The 12,369-nt window shown below is 57.2% G+C and overlaps 8 protein-coding genes across 8 annotated transcripts; 3 read left to right on the forward strand and 5 right to left on the reverse strand.

Annotated features, from left to right (window-relative positions):
- Positions 1–263: 263 nt before the first annotated feature.
- On the reverse strand, positions 264–2,361 carry KRP23_2884 (Plant UBX domain-containing protein 7; the record flags this gene model as incomplete). The annotated part of the gene is made up of 11 exons (XM_067887668.1): positions 264–511; positions 584–779; positions 849–904; positions 980–1,133; positions 1,212–1,358; positions 1,433–1,665; positions 1,728–1,792; positions 1,880–2,028; positions 2,099–2,125; positions 2,209–2,260; positions 2,324–2,361. The coding sequence occupies 11 exons, from the start codon at positions 2,359–2,361 to the stop codon at positions 264–266; spliced, it is 1,365 nt and encodes a 454-aa protein (XP_067750239.1).
- A 148-nt stretch (positions 2,362–2,509) lies between these two features.
- Positions 2,510–2,845, reverse strand: KRP23_2885 (Fructokinase; the record flags this gene model as incomplete). The annotated part of the gene is made up of 1 exon (XM_067887669.1): positions 2,510–2,845. The coding sequence occupies one exon, from the start codon at positions 2,843–2,845 to the stop codon at positions 2,510–2,512; it is 336 nt and encodes a 111-aa protein (XP_067750240.1).
- A 171-nt stretch (positions 2,846–3,016) lies between these two features.
- Positions 3,017–3,304, reverse strand: KRP23_2886 (uncharacterized protein; the record flags this gene model as incomplete). The annotated part of the gene is made up of 1 exon (XM_067887670.1): positions 3,017–3,304. The coding sequence occupies one exon, from the start codon at positions 3,302–3,304 to the stop codon at positions 3,017–3,019; it is 288 nt and encodes a 95-aa protein (XP_067750241.1).
- A 967-nt stretch (positions 3,305–4,271) lies between these two features.
- KRP23_2887 (Fructokinase) lies at positions 4,272–5,156 on the forward strand (the record flags this gene model as incomplete). The annotated part of the gene is made up of 1 exon (XM_067887671.1): positions 4,272–5,156. One exon carries the CDS (start codon positions 4,272–4,274, stop codon positions 5,154–5,156), a length of 885 nt encoding a protein of 294 aa, XP_067750242.1.
- Positions 5,157–5,337: 181 nt separating this feature from the next.
- Positions 5,338–6,367, forward strand: KRP23_2888 (Protein-lysine methyltransferase METTL21D; the record flags this gene model as incomplete). The annotated part of the gene is made up of 4 exons (XM_067887672.1): positions 5,338–5,529; positions 5,612–5,865; positions 5,932–6,120; positions 6,181–6,367. The coding sequence occupies 4 exons, from the start codon at positions 5,338–5,340 to the stop codon at positions 6,365–6,367; spliced, it is 822 nt and encodes a 273-aa protein (XP_067750243.1).
- Positions 6,368–6,536: 169 nt separating this feature from the next.
- Positions 6,537–8,475, reverse strand: KRP23_2889 (Vacuolar protein-sorting-associated protein 33-like protein; the record flags this gene model as incomplete). The annotated part of the gene is made up of 2 exons (XM_067887674.1): positions 6,537–6,637; positions 6,717–8,475. The coding sequence occupies 2 exons, from the start codon at positions 8,473–8,475 to the stop codon at positions 6,537–6,539; spliced, it is 1,860 nt and encodes a 619-aa protein (XP_067750244.1).
- Positions 8,476–8,583: 108 nt separating this feature from the next.
- Positions 8,584–10,161, forward strand: KRP23_2890 (uncharacterized protein; the record flags this gene model as incomplete). Its single annotated transcript, XM_067887675.1, has 4 exons — positions 8,584–9,670; positions 9,756–9,877; positions 9,948–10,018; positions 10,110–10,161. 4 exons carry the CDS (start codon positions 8,584–8,586, stop codon positions 10,159–10,161), a joined length of 1,332 nt encoding a protein of 443 aa, XP_067750245.1.
- Positions 10,162–10,297: 136 nt separating this feature from the next.
- On the reverse strand, positions 10,298–12,318 carry KRP23_2891 (Histone-lysine N-methyltransferase NSD3; the record flags this gene model as incomplete). Its single annotated transcript, XM_067887676.1, has 4 exons — positions 10,298–10,471; positions 10,554–10,672; positions 10,746–11,376; positions 11,452–12,318. The coding sequence occupies 4 exons, from the start codon at positions 12,316–12,318 to the stop codon at positions 10,298–10,300; spliced, it is 1,791 nt and encodes a 596-aa protein (XP_067750246.1).
- Positions 12,319–12,369: the final 51 nt, after the last annotated feature.

Raw genomic sequence — 12,369 nt, forward strand, 5'->3', positions numbered from 1 at the left:
GCGCACACGGTGCACCAGGTAGACACAGTCTTTCATCTTAGGATAAATGGCAGTGAATGGTAAATCTAAGACGCATTGCCGCTCATTAATTATGCTGTTACTTCGCAACTAAAAAGCACGCTCAGCAATTATCCAGAGAAGACGAATAGTGGAGTAGGGGGCCATCGAGCCATCTCTCTACCTGTCAGCATACTTCAGCTTCTTTCACCACCGCGCCAGGATTTCTCCGACTGAATTGAGAATTGAGACGGTATCATCCATGCTCACAGCCATTTCACCATGAGCGACGCGTTCTCGAGCTTGCCTTCCTCAATGGAGAGAGTGTCGTTGTAGGCCACTGCGCTGGGCGGGAATGCGGTGCGCAACTCAAACGCACGTCCTCGAGCCTCAGGGACTTGATCCTTCACAAATGACCACACCATCGCAAGTGAGTCCGTCTTGAGGAAGCGCCGTGTCAAGCGGGAACCATCAGGCACGCGAATTTGAACTCGGGTCACGTCGGGGGCTCCAGCTATGATATACCAAGCAACAAGGGGTCGTCAAGTTTAACACTCACAAAGCAGGACCCATCGACAAACAATACCATCGGGCTCTGGCGTCAACGCCACAACCGGCTCTTGTGCCTTCTCCTCCTCCTGTTCTTCCTCTTGGCCCATGCCCTCTTCGGCTTGCTTCGTCTCGCCTTCGTCACTCTCGTCAATGTTACCCTGCATTGACGCAGCAATCGCTGCAGCCAGCTGGTCATCTTCGGACGCGTCCATGATACTGGGTTCGGCCTCCTGAAGGACATTCAACGAAAGGTGGTTCAGCCGGGTATCTATCAAGTGGTGCAATCAATGCCTGCATACCTTCTTTTGTTCAGTCTGCGCGGTATCTAGAGAGTGCATACAACAAAAGTCGGACACTACCAGGAGACAGACAATTGGCAAGCGTCAGTAAACTTGATGTGACCCGTCCCAGTCTCCATCGTCAATCTTACATTTCTCGGTCATATCCTGTGGCTCAAGAAAGCCCGTCCAGCGTTGTCGGATTTCTCCAGTCCGCGGGTCAATGATCACCACTATCGGAAGTGAGCCACGGTCAATCTGGTAGAGACTGCAAAACTTCTTGCCGTGCTCAGACGCCCAGTAATTCTACGAAACAGTGTCATGAAATTGTCAGCATCATCTGCTTTGAAGTGCCGTTAAGTTTGGGAGCACACATAGGCATACCTGCCAAAACACAAAGCCGCTCGCCACGAGATTCTGCACCACGTCGTCACTCCACGTGTCGCGGTTAAGCATGTGGCTAGCGAACACGATCTCGTCCTGGATGTTCACCAGGAGCCACTTTCCCTCGTTCTTGGCGTGGGTACGAGCCTGCACGTACAGCAACAACACTCATGAGCATCGCCACACCAAAGCAAAATGCAACCAACGCTGAAGATACGCACGTCCGAGTACGTTCCCTGGAACATTATGGCAGTCGGCGGCTGGAATAGCGTACTCAGATCACGAGTGCGTTCACCGTTGGCGCCATCCGCAGCGTTCGAGTTCTCTGAGGCTTCACCGAAGGCCACTGCGCCGGGCCCCCCAAATGCTGTAGAAATGCTGCCCGCCGTCATGGCCGCGATGCTCTCGGCCGCAAAGTCACGGTTTTGGTCGCGCATGTGGCGCATGGGCCGCACTGCATCTCACACCAGTCAGTCTACCACAGTCCACCCATTGGCCTCTATACAGCCCACGTACAGAGGTCCATCTCCCCCACGAGACGCTGGCGCTTGGACGGATCCGGCGCTCGCACCGCATTGCTACTGCAGCAACAACCCACAACAAAAGAAAAGCCAACCAGCGTGTTAATCCGGTCCTCAGATAGCACCTCCTCTCACAGGTCGACGCACTCTTCTCCGTAGGCTGCAGCGATCGCAGCCGCCGTGGCCGCGTCCATGTCTGTAGATGGGGTGAAGTTGCTGGGGCTGGCCGCTGATTGGCGAGGCTCTGCGAAGGCCGTGCTGGTGCTCTGGCCCCCGCTTTCCATGTACAAATTGACCTGCAGCGGTGGTCGCCCAGTCAGTATCTAGACAAGCAAAACCCTTTCTTCACCCTGTTGCAGCTCGTACCGATTCATCTAGTTTCCAGCTTGTGAGCTGCGCATTTTGACGTTTTATCCACGTGTTGCGGAGTTAAAACAGGTAATTGGGGTGTTAGCAACGGGTCTAAGGAGGCTCACCTCGAGGTACTGTAGCGCGCTGCTGGAGTCGGCGCCGGTGATGCTCATGAACCTGCAGTAGAGACACCATAGGTGAGACGCGGCGGGGGCAGCCAACCAGCGAGGGCGTACGCACGAGGCCAGCGCTTCTTGAGCGTCGGGAGCGTCCGCCATGGTGTCTGTCGGATCGGAAGAAAAGTGGAAGTAGGGAAAGCTATATCGAACACCAATCATATTTAACGAATGTCTATGATTGGTCCATATTATAGATAAAATGGCTGTATGTAGGATCTATTATATTTCATGCTGCAGATGTACTTCTCTACGGGCGACCGCTGGCCATACTTGTTGAGGCGAACCACGAACTTCTCGCGGATCTGAGCACGCCTACCACGTCCGTGTGACCCCAGTTGGGCTTGGGCGTGCTCGTGATGAAGCCGTACGTCGGCGACGCCTTGTTCAGATCCACGGGGTCGAACGACGCGATGCCGATCGAGTCGAACTTGCGCTCCTTGAGCCAGTCCACGATGGCGCCCATGGTCTCGTCGGGGGTCGTCGTCTCCACCTCAAACTTCTCCAGGATGTTCTCCGGGTGGTCCTCGGCGATGGCCACCACCCACGTGGTGCCGCCAACTTCGACTCCGGCGAAACGAGCCATTGTCTTTGGTTGAGTTGCGTTGTCGGTGTCGGAGATACTCGGCACGTTGGTTTGTTCGACGCCGAGGTGTGTAACTAATGGTAGTGGACTACGCGGTGTCTTGGAGGCACCATCGACAGGTTTAACCTTGTCTTTTGCGAGAATGTCCATGAAATCGATACATTTGCACTTCTAGTCCTTCCACCACGTTTCTGTCTCGCCGTTGTCGTCCTCGCTGCTCTTCTTCGCCTTCGGTTTGGACTTGGCGTTCATCGAGCTTCTCCTTTCTGGAAGGTGCTCAAAAGCGTTGTCTTGACCTTGCTGCCTGTGGTTGTCCCCCTCGACCACTTGCAAAAGCGACTCGAAGCGCCAGATCTCGCTCTCCATGTGCAAGTCCCGCAGCAGCATCGGGTCCAATGGCAAGACGCCATCTCGAAGGAACCAGGGGTTACGGCAACGTGAGCACCAACATGGGTACATTGACGTACGTCAGAGGCTATGCATTCCTGAACTTGCTCCGGCTCTCTTTACTTCAACGAGCGTGTGCATGGATACGCATTTGACAAGCATGGAGCTGCTGGCGGAGGCAAGTGAGCTCTGTGGCGAGACAACAACCTCCGGTGCGCGCAGCTTCGGAGCGATCCTGGATCGATTGCTTGTGGGGGGTTACCTAGTTGCTTCGAGGCAAGTGGGAGAAGAGCTTTGACCGGCAGGGTCTAGGCAACCTGATTTTGCAAGATAGGGGAAGGGCGAAGTCGGTAAACTGAAGGTGTTAGCACCGTGGCAGGCGCGGCGCCGTGAAGCAGAGGGTGTTTACAAGTGCCAGTCCGCGGCACACGGCCGAGCAAGATTCAACAGCCGCAAGTTTCCATTGTTGAGCTCGTTCATGCGTGCAAAATGTCGCTTTGCTTTGGCTGTGCGGGTTCGCTTCGGTGGCGCGGCTCGGACGAAGGTCAGCGCGGCGGTCACAAATGCAAACGCGGGCTCTTTCGCTCAGCGGCATTGCGTACGTTTTCGTTGCACGCTGCAACCTGACCTTGCGCGGCGGGAGCTTCGAACCCAAACCTGGGAGTTCCAGATGCCTCCCGCTGAATATCATTTCCTCGGCGATTTGAGTGGTTGCACTATGGATTGCACAGGCCCCACGGTGGGCCACCGAGGCTGGCCTGTTGCTCGTGTGCGTGGCCGCCAGCTCTTTGTGAGGCTTGAACTTGAGTCCCCATCCTAGACCGCACAAGGAATGCTGAAACAGCTGGTTGACGTTGCAGCAGCCCGGACCAAGCAGCGCTGAGGGCGGGCGTCACGATGAGACCATACCCAGCTCTAATGACCAGGACGGGGTGTCACCCAACGCCAGGATCGTAACGGTCTCCGCCCGCGTCAGATCTCGACTCATTTTGGAACTTCCCAAGTACCAAGCAAGTCCTCCTCCCCAAAGCTGCTAAAGATGCCTCGTTTCGCCGGAGTCGAAGTTGGCGGCACCACGTGGGTGGTGGCCATCGCCGAGGACCACCCGGAGAACATCCTGGAGAAGTTTGAGGTGGAGACGACGACCCCCGACGAGACCATGGGCGCCATCGTGGACTGGCTCAAGGAGCGCAAGTTCGACTCGATCGGCATCGCGTCGTTCGGCCCCGTGGATCTGAACAAGGCGTCGCCGACGTACGGCTTCATCACGAGCACGCCCAAGCCCAACTGGGGTCACACGGACGTGGTGGGCGTGTTCAAGCGCGCGTTCCCGGCGGTGCCCATCGGCTTCGACACGGACGTGAACGCGCCGGCGCTGTACGAGGTGGCCTACGGCGGCCACGGCGACATCAGCAGCGCCGTGTACATCACGGTGGGCACGGGCGTCGGCGTCGGCGTGTGCACGAACGGCAGCGCCATCCACGGCTTCATGCACCCGGAGGGCGGCCACATCATCGTGCCGCCTGCCCCGCAGGATATCGAGACGGACTTCAAGGGCGTGTGCCCGTTCCACGGCAACTGCATCGAGGGTATGGTGGCTTCAGGCTCCATCTCGGCGCGTACGGGCGTGGACCGTCGCGACCTCGCCACCATCACGGATGATGACCCCGTGTGGGACACGATCGCGCACTACCTGGCCAACCTGTGCATCAACGTGACATTCATTACGTCCCCGGACGTGATTGTGATCGGCGGCGGCATTGCCCGTCGTGAGAAGCTCTTCGACCTGATCCGCGAGAAGTTCGTGGCTCGCGTGAACAAGTACGGCCAGCAGCCGCCCGTGGAAAAGTACATCCGCGCGTCGTTCCACCCGGCCATCGGCCTCGTGAGCTCGCTGCACCTGGCGCGTCTCGAGCTGCAGTAAGTTGTGTCAAGAGGAGGCATTGCCTGGTCGCGTCGCGTGGAGCTCTCCCCACACTTGTAGTAGAAGGTAGTCAGATTGGAGCGAGGAGGGCAGTAGGTCCCCATTGAAACCGAGCGCTTGGAATACATGCTGTGATTTGTGTATCGAAGTGGTGACTCTTCATCGTACTGCCAAGTTTGCCATGTCGGGGTGGAGTGGACGCTGGGAGGCTCTGTTCAAGCAAGCTGAATTGGAATCCAAGACGGGGCCGACACTTGGCGTCAACTATGTGCGAGCAAGCGCTCCATTTGCAACCCTCGAGGTGCAGGGCACGTCACTGGTTGTTGGGCAAGACCTGGCCAAGCACGGCGTCGCCGGTGTCGTTTGGAATTGTGTGCGTTCCCTTGCTCTGGATCGTGTGCGTCCAAGATGGTGGTCAGTGCTCTTCCCCTGACAGTCTCTCGAACATATTACAGGCGCGAGCGATGGTGTCGTTCTTCGAGGCGGAGCCGCAGCTCGTGGCGCAGCGTCACGTACTGGAGCTGGGTGCAGGCCCAGGCGCTGTGGGCTTGGCAGTCGCAAACGTGTGCGACGTATCGTCGCTGCTGCTCACGGACCTGGAAAGCGTGGTGCCGTTAACACGGGAAAATGTCCGAGTCGCTGCGGAGCAACATGCAGCGATAGCCACGCTAGCTTCAAGCAGTCGCCTTGGTGTCCGCGCGCTGTGTTGGTACGAGGCAAAGCCCGTTGGATTTCATGCTAGGAGGACTCACTTACACGTCGCTTGATACCATAGGGGCGATGTTGTCAGCGATAAGTTCCCGGTCGATGTGGTGGTGGCTTCTGACTGCCTGTACGAGTCAGCATCCCATTCAGCATTGTTGGCGACGCTGCTGGAACTTACAGATAGATCCGAGCGCGGTCAGCTAGCCGATTCTCCCAAGCGTGTCACCGTGTTCCTAGCCTACAAGCAACGCATGCCCTCGTGAGTACTCCATAAAGCCCACCCTCGCGCAAAGTTTCCTAATCATGGGTGCATTCACAGCAAGGAAAAGGTATTCTTTGAGTCGGCCGCCAAACACTTCGATATTGCAGTCTACTCCACAGGCTCAAGCTCGTCGAGCGGCAACAACGACAGTGGCAATGCCATTGAGTTCTATGACGAAGCAATTTACATTTGCAAGCTTGAGCACCTTCACAGAGGAAAACTTGCAACTCAAACTCAATTGTAGAGCAGGAAATGGGCCGGACAAGCACAAGCTTAGTACTTCGACGTACATGTACGCATGCCAGGAACCATGCCATACATGCATTCAAAACTAAAATTCACGCAAACGTCATGCCCTGCCTCTCTATTCACTACTGTTGCCTCTTACCCTTACGTCCACTTGGTACACGAGCCTACAACTTCAGGAAGCGCAGCACCTCTTTGTCGAAGCACGACTTGAGCAACGTGTCGCCATTAATGATCTTGGTCGTCGCCACAATAATGTCGTACGGACCTGTGTAGGCAAAAAATCAAAACGAGCAGTGAGTTTGGTGTTGAGGAATGGGAAGCAAGGGCCCATGCAAGCAACGTACAGTCAGGCTGGCGGGACACATGACGCAGTGCAGCGATCTCCATAAAGGTAACACCGCCCAGGTAGTATACAAGCAGCACCTTGCGCTCCTCACTTCCGAAGTTGTCCAATTTGGAGGCTGTAGTAGACGAAGCGGGATCGTCGGCTGGATTCTTGTTGGTCGTTTGCGAGACTTCACCCGAAGGTCCAGGCAGTTGACGCAGGCCTTCCTGCACAGCACTCCACCCACGAGGCTTGATCGCATTCTCTACAATACGTACGGACAGTGGGGCGTACCCAGCAGCATGGCTGCGACTGACGTAGGCACAGTCGCGCGGGTTGCGCGGGTCGACGTCTTCATTTAGCAAACGGAACGATTTCCGAGCGAGACCAAAACCGCTAGCCTCATTCCACAGAGTATCACGGCGACTGAGCAAGCCTGCCTTTTCCAAGTTGCTCAACGCCAGCATCATCTCGAACCCGTAGGTTTGCACGAGTTCGCGGCTCAGGTGCGTGTAGTTCTTCGTCTTGACACCACCCGCAGCGACCGACTGCAGACAGAATTGGCGCAGCACGCCGAGCAGCGGCTCCTGGTCTCCAATGCGTTCCTCGAGCTGCTCGAAGATCGTCTCGCCCGTGAGCACCAAGTTCTCGGCGTCCTTGAGGTCGCGGAAGCGCTTGGAATCCGTCGTCTTCTTGATCAGCTCCGCCAGGTTAATGTGCTGCTGCAGAGACTGGTAGTTCTGCTTGAGACCTGGGATGCGCTTGACGAACTCGCGGATCTCGCTGATGGAGGCGTCGCGATTCTTGCGGAACTCATCGTAGCGCTCGCGGATCTCGCGCGCCTGTTGCTGCAAGTTCATGCCGAGCCGCTCCACGTGGTAGTCGCGCACCTCTGCGTACAGCTGGTCGTTCGAGTTGAGCGGCACCGACACTTGCGCCGGGCGGTTGGCGTTGTTCTGTCCGTCGTCGTCGGCGATGAGCTCGGCGTCCACGGTGACGAACCCGTGCGTGATGCCCAAGATCTCGTCCAGCAGTCCCTCGTACGTGAGCGGTGTGCACATGGGCGTGACAAGGTCCACGTTGCGGTCGATGAGCACGAGCGTGTCGATCTCGGGGTCCAGCACACCGATGGGGTTGCCCGCGACCTCCTGCTCGCGGCGAAAGTGAGCCATCATGTGGTAGATGGTCTGCGCCATGGAGCCCTTGTACTTGACGTGCGGGATCATGCCAAACACCGTCTGCAGCTTTATGAGCGAGGCCGCGACCGTGTGCAGGTTGGTCTTGTCGCCGTCCACGTAAAATTCCTTGAAGCACGAGTCCAGCTCGAGTGTGAGCACGTCGTCGTCGAACGGAATCAGGTCCAGCTTGTACTCGCCCACACTGAGGCTGCCGAACACGCCCTCCTTCTTGAGCACCTCGTCGCACACGAGCGTGCGGCGGCTCACGTAGTACAAGTGGAAGCGCTTCTTGGGCAGGTCGCGCACGTACTTGGCCACGTAGCGCATGGCACGAACGGACGGTCGCACGAGGAACAACACGCACTCGCAGCTGCTTTTGACTGTCTTGCCGAACGCGTGGAAGTCTTTGACGCCGTGATCTTTGAGCACCGCCGTGCCATCTACCAGCACGTGGTTCAGCGGCCCATTGAGCTCCGGGTCCAGCACGAAGCAGATGTCCTTGCCTATCGAGTCCAGGATCGAGAACAGCTCGCGCCGAGAGTCCTCGCGCAGCACCGCCAGGTTCAGCACGCCGTTCTCCAGCGTGCACGCCTTCGACATGATCCTCCTCCCTGATACAAAATGCGGAATGATGAATTCGGACTTAAAAGAATATTGATTGGTACATTGTACCGTTTAAAGCAAGACCAACACTCTCGATTTAAGCGCATGCTTGGAAGGGCAAGCAGAGCTGCTCGCCGGCGGACGTCGCTGGGCTCGCGTCTGGCGCGTACCGCGTCCTCTTCTCCTTGTGAGGACGCGGTGCTCACTCGAGAGTTTATCTACGCATCGCTGTACGCCAAGGAGGCTGGGTACTTCACGACGCAGCAGCGTGAGGTGCTCCACGCGCCCACACAGAGTATCGACTTTGGCAACTTGTGGGGCGCTGGAGAGTACCGCAATGTGGTTGCGCAGCTGTACAAAGAGAGCCCCGAGGCGTGGCTCACGCCTGTGGAGGTGTTCGCGCCCCACTACTCGCAGGCGCTGGCCCGCTACATGCTCCACTCGCCCTTCTGCGGCCAGGACCTCGAGATCTACGAGATCGGGGGCGGCTCCGGCTCCAACGCGCTGCACATTCTCAACTTCCTCAAGCAGCACGCACCCGATGTGTACGCCAAGACCAAGTACACGCTCGTGGAGATCAGCCCTGTGATGGCCGAGCGACAGCGGCAGCGCGTGGCCGCCGCACACCCGCAGCAGTGCACAGTCATCAACCAAGACATCCTGACCTTTGCAGACATGCACAAGCCTGTGAAGACGCAGTGCTTTTTCTTGGCACTCGAGGTGCTAGACAACCTGCCCCACGACAAGGTGACGCTGCAGAACGGCAAGTGGTTCGAGACCATTATCAAGATTGACGCAGAAGAGGAGGACCAAGTGCTGCAGGAGTCCATGCGTCCCGTGAAGGACATGCTGATCCGCCAGACGCTCCGCTACTTTGGCTGCGAACTGCCGCTGCGCGTCTCGTACAAGAACAAAACTGGCCTGGCGCAGCGTGTGCGGCGGATGCTGGGCAAAGACGACCCCGTGCTCCACTCGGCGTTCGTCCCCACGGGCGCCATGCAGCTGCTGAACACATTGCGCTCGGCATTCCCGAAGCACCACCTTATTGCGGCCGACTTCGATTCACTCCCAGCGCCAAACCTGGACGACAATTCCCCAGTCAAAGCCATTGAGCACCCGCTGAGCCCCACGGCCACGTCGTCCGGAACGCTTTTTGCTGGCAATGCACCACTCGTTGCGTCGAAAGTCACAGGTAGTATGATCGAGAAGCCGAAATTATGCCTCCTATCGCTGCAAAAGTCAACTCACTTTGTTCTTCTTGTCTTGTTTGCGTGTAGGTGTGACGAAGGACCACGACACATATCTCGTCCAAGGCGGCATTGCCGATATCTTCTTCGCCACGGACTTCGACAAACTAAAGAAAGCGTATTGTTCCGCGCTGCAGCGCCAGCCTGATGAGGTAGGAGCGTTAGTCATGTAAAAGGCATCTATCGAGCAATCGGAGCTGACAGGGGTAACATCTGCCTCAGGTTTCGGTCGTCAAGTCGGCTGACTTTTTGAAGGAATTTGCTGACGTACAGAAGACCAAGACGATCACTCGGTGCGTAGGTGTGGTCTTCTTAATCACGTTCACGGATACTCATCGTGTGTGTTCATCGAGACTAACGGATGTTCTTGGTTCCTTATTCCAGGTACAACCCGTTGCTGGAAGACTACTCCAACACGAGCTTCATCTTGTCTTAGCCATTGCAAGCAGTGTTTCATCGTGGCTCACAAGAAGAGACTCGTACACGATGGTAAAAGGCTTAGAGCGTGATTTTCAGATAGAGACTGCACCAACCAAATGCACAACGTGAAATATCGCCCATAATACTGAGCATCAACGTTTGGCGGCACGTCGTCGTAAGAGCTTGGAGTGAAGGTCCGACCCAATCTTCTTCTGCTTGAGCGCGTCTTGCGTCTGCTGACTGCACCTAGAGCACATGATGTAGGTTGACGTAGGGATATCTTTCGTCGCGTGGCCAAACTTCTTGATCGCTTTCGGCAGGTGATCCTACATCGACAAACATCAATGCGCACAATATTGTCAGGTCTTGCAGTGGTGGCCAGCAGACTTGTAAGTGGGCAAGACCTACCTCGCAGAATGACGTGACGCAAAAGCGGCAAGAATACTGAGCAATGATGCCGCAGTCCTGGCAGCGATGGCGCGGGCACACCCACGTCTTGCCCTCGGGAACCTCGTAGCCCAAGCAGTCTGGATTTACATGCCCAAGCAACCCGTTAATAAAATAATAATCGTCGAGGCGATGCTTTAGATTCGCCCTTACCTTCGTGGTACACTTTCGGACACCGTGAGAATGCGCCATTCATCCCCTTCCAGTCGCATTCGATCACATCACCGCCGTCCTTGCAGCAGAAACACACATCCTCCGACTCTTTGAACTCGTCGCGGTCTTCACGCTCCAGTAGGAACTTGAAATATGTCACTGCATAGTCAAGTGGCTTCATTTCCGCTGCCGAGTTGGCAGGTTGCAGCTGTTCTGGGCCGTCTTCATCTGCTGTGCTGTCTTCAATCTCAATACGCCGCTTTCGCTTCTTCTGCTTGGGTGCCGGAGCAGTCTTTATCGACGCAGGTTCGGCACCGTTGGCTTCTTCGCTGGCAGGAGCGCTATCATCATCTGTCGAGCAGTTCGGGCACAACCAATTCTTGACCCGCCACACCTTGTGTGCCTGTGCCTTGCCAATCAGCTTGTCGATGCATGCTGTGCAGTACACCCGCGTACATATTGTGTGCGTACAGGCCTTGGTTTTAGCCGCCATGGTTGCTGTCGACTGCGCGCACAGTCCACAGTAATTGTCGGAACTGCCCTTCTTCGCGACCACCGGCGTCTGCACGCGCTGTTGCAGCACCCGCTGCAAACACACCTTGCAAATGTGAAGCTCCTCCCCCTTGCCGTCCTGGTTGCACGATCACCACAGAACACTCTTGTCAATTTTCACGTCTTTACCAGAAACAATCATATCACCACGAACCTTAAGCACGAACGGGTGCTTCGGATACTCCGGGGCGCCGGGTTTCCTCTGCATACGACACAAGATGCAACTCATCTTGCTGGGCGGTGACACGGCCGCAACTCTCGCCTTGGGCTTCGTCTGCACCTGTGCCTGCTTCTTCTCCTCCTTCTGGGCCTTGGGTCGTTCTAGTCTCTCCTGTCGCTTCTTGGCCTTGACGGCCGCGGTTAGAAGCCTCGCGCTCACCTCCAGCTTCCTCTTCTTGTGGTCCTGACTGATCTCTATCCCCGTGAGCACGGAGCTTTGCACCAGCGCGTACCGCTGCATGCGTGTGAACGCGGCCACCGTGCGAGCGAACAGGTCGTACTCAAAGTCCGAGCGGAAGTGGAAGCAGAAGCAGAGCCTCGCGGGGGGCTCCGCCGCGTCCCGGGGTCTCAGCGTGAGTACCTGGGGCGCGTCCACCTTGGCGATCATGTTGGGGGACGCCACGGCGGCGGCCAGCGACATCGACACGTCCTGCCGCTTGCGACTGGCAGCGGCGCTCAGCACGTGCGTCTTCTGGACGACTGGCGGGACGTCCGCGTAGCTCTTGAGGGGCGCGGCGCCTACCGTCCTTGACTGTGGACGCGGGAACGGCGCCGTGGCGCCCCACAGGATGGACCGCTCCTCGCGCTTAAGCGCCACCGTGGCCAGCCGCGCCACCTGCAGCATTTGCGACGTCACGGCGTCCGCCACCACGAGCTTTTGCTGGCTCCACTTGGTCAAGAACGACTCGCGCGCGGGAACCGGACGTGGAGGCAGCGACAGCGACGCGTCGGCTGCCACCACGTGGAAGCCCGCGGCGCTCTCAGTCTCGTTCAGCTGCAGCAACACACCCCGGAACGCCATGGATAATATCCGGCAATCGGAAGCTGCAAGTCACTGAAACGAGGGATGCGG

This window comes from Phytophthora ramorum, assembly GCF_020800215.1.
Source record: "Phytophthora ramorum isolate Pr-102 chromosome Unknown Phyram_PR-102_s0002, whole genome shotgun sequence".
Lineage (NCBI taxonomy): Eukaryota > Oomycota > Peronosporomycetes > Peronosporales > Peronosporaceae > Phytophthora > Phytophthora ramorum.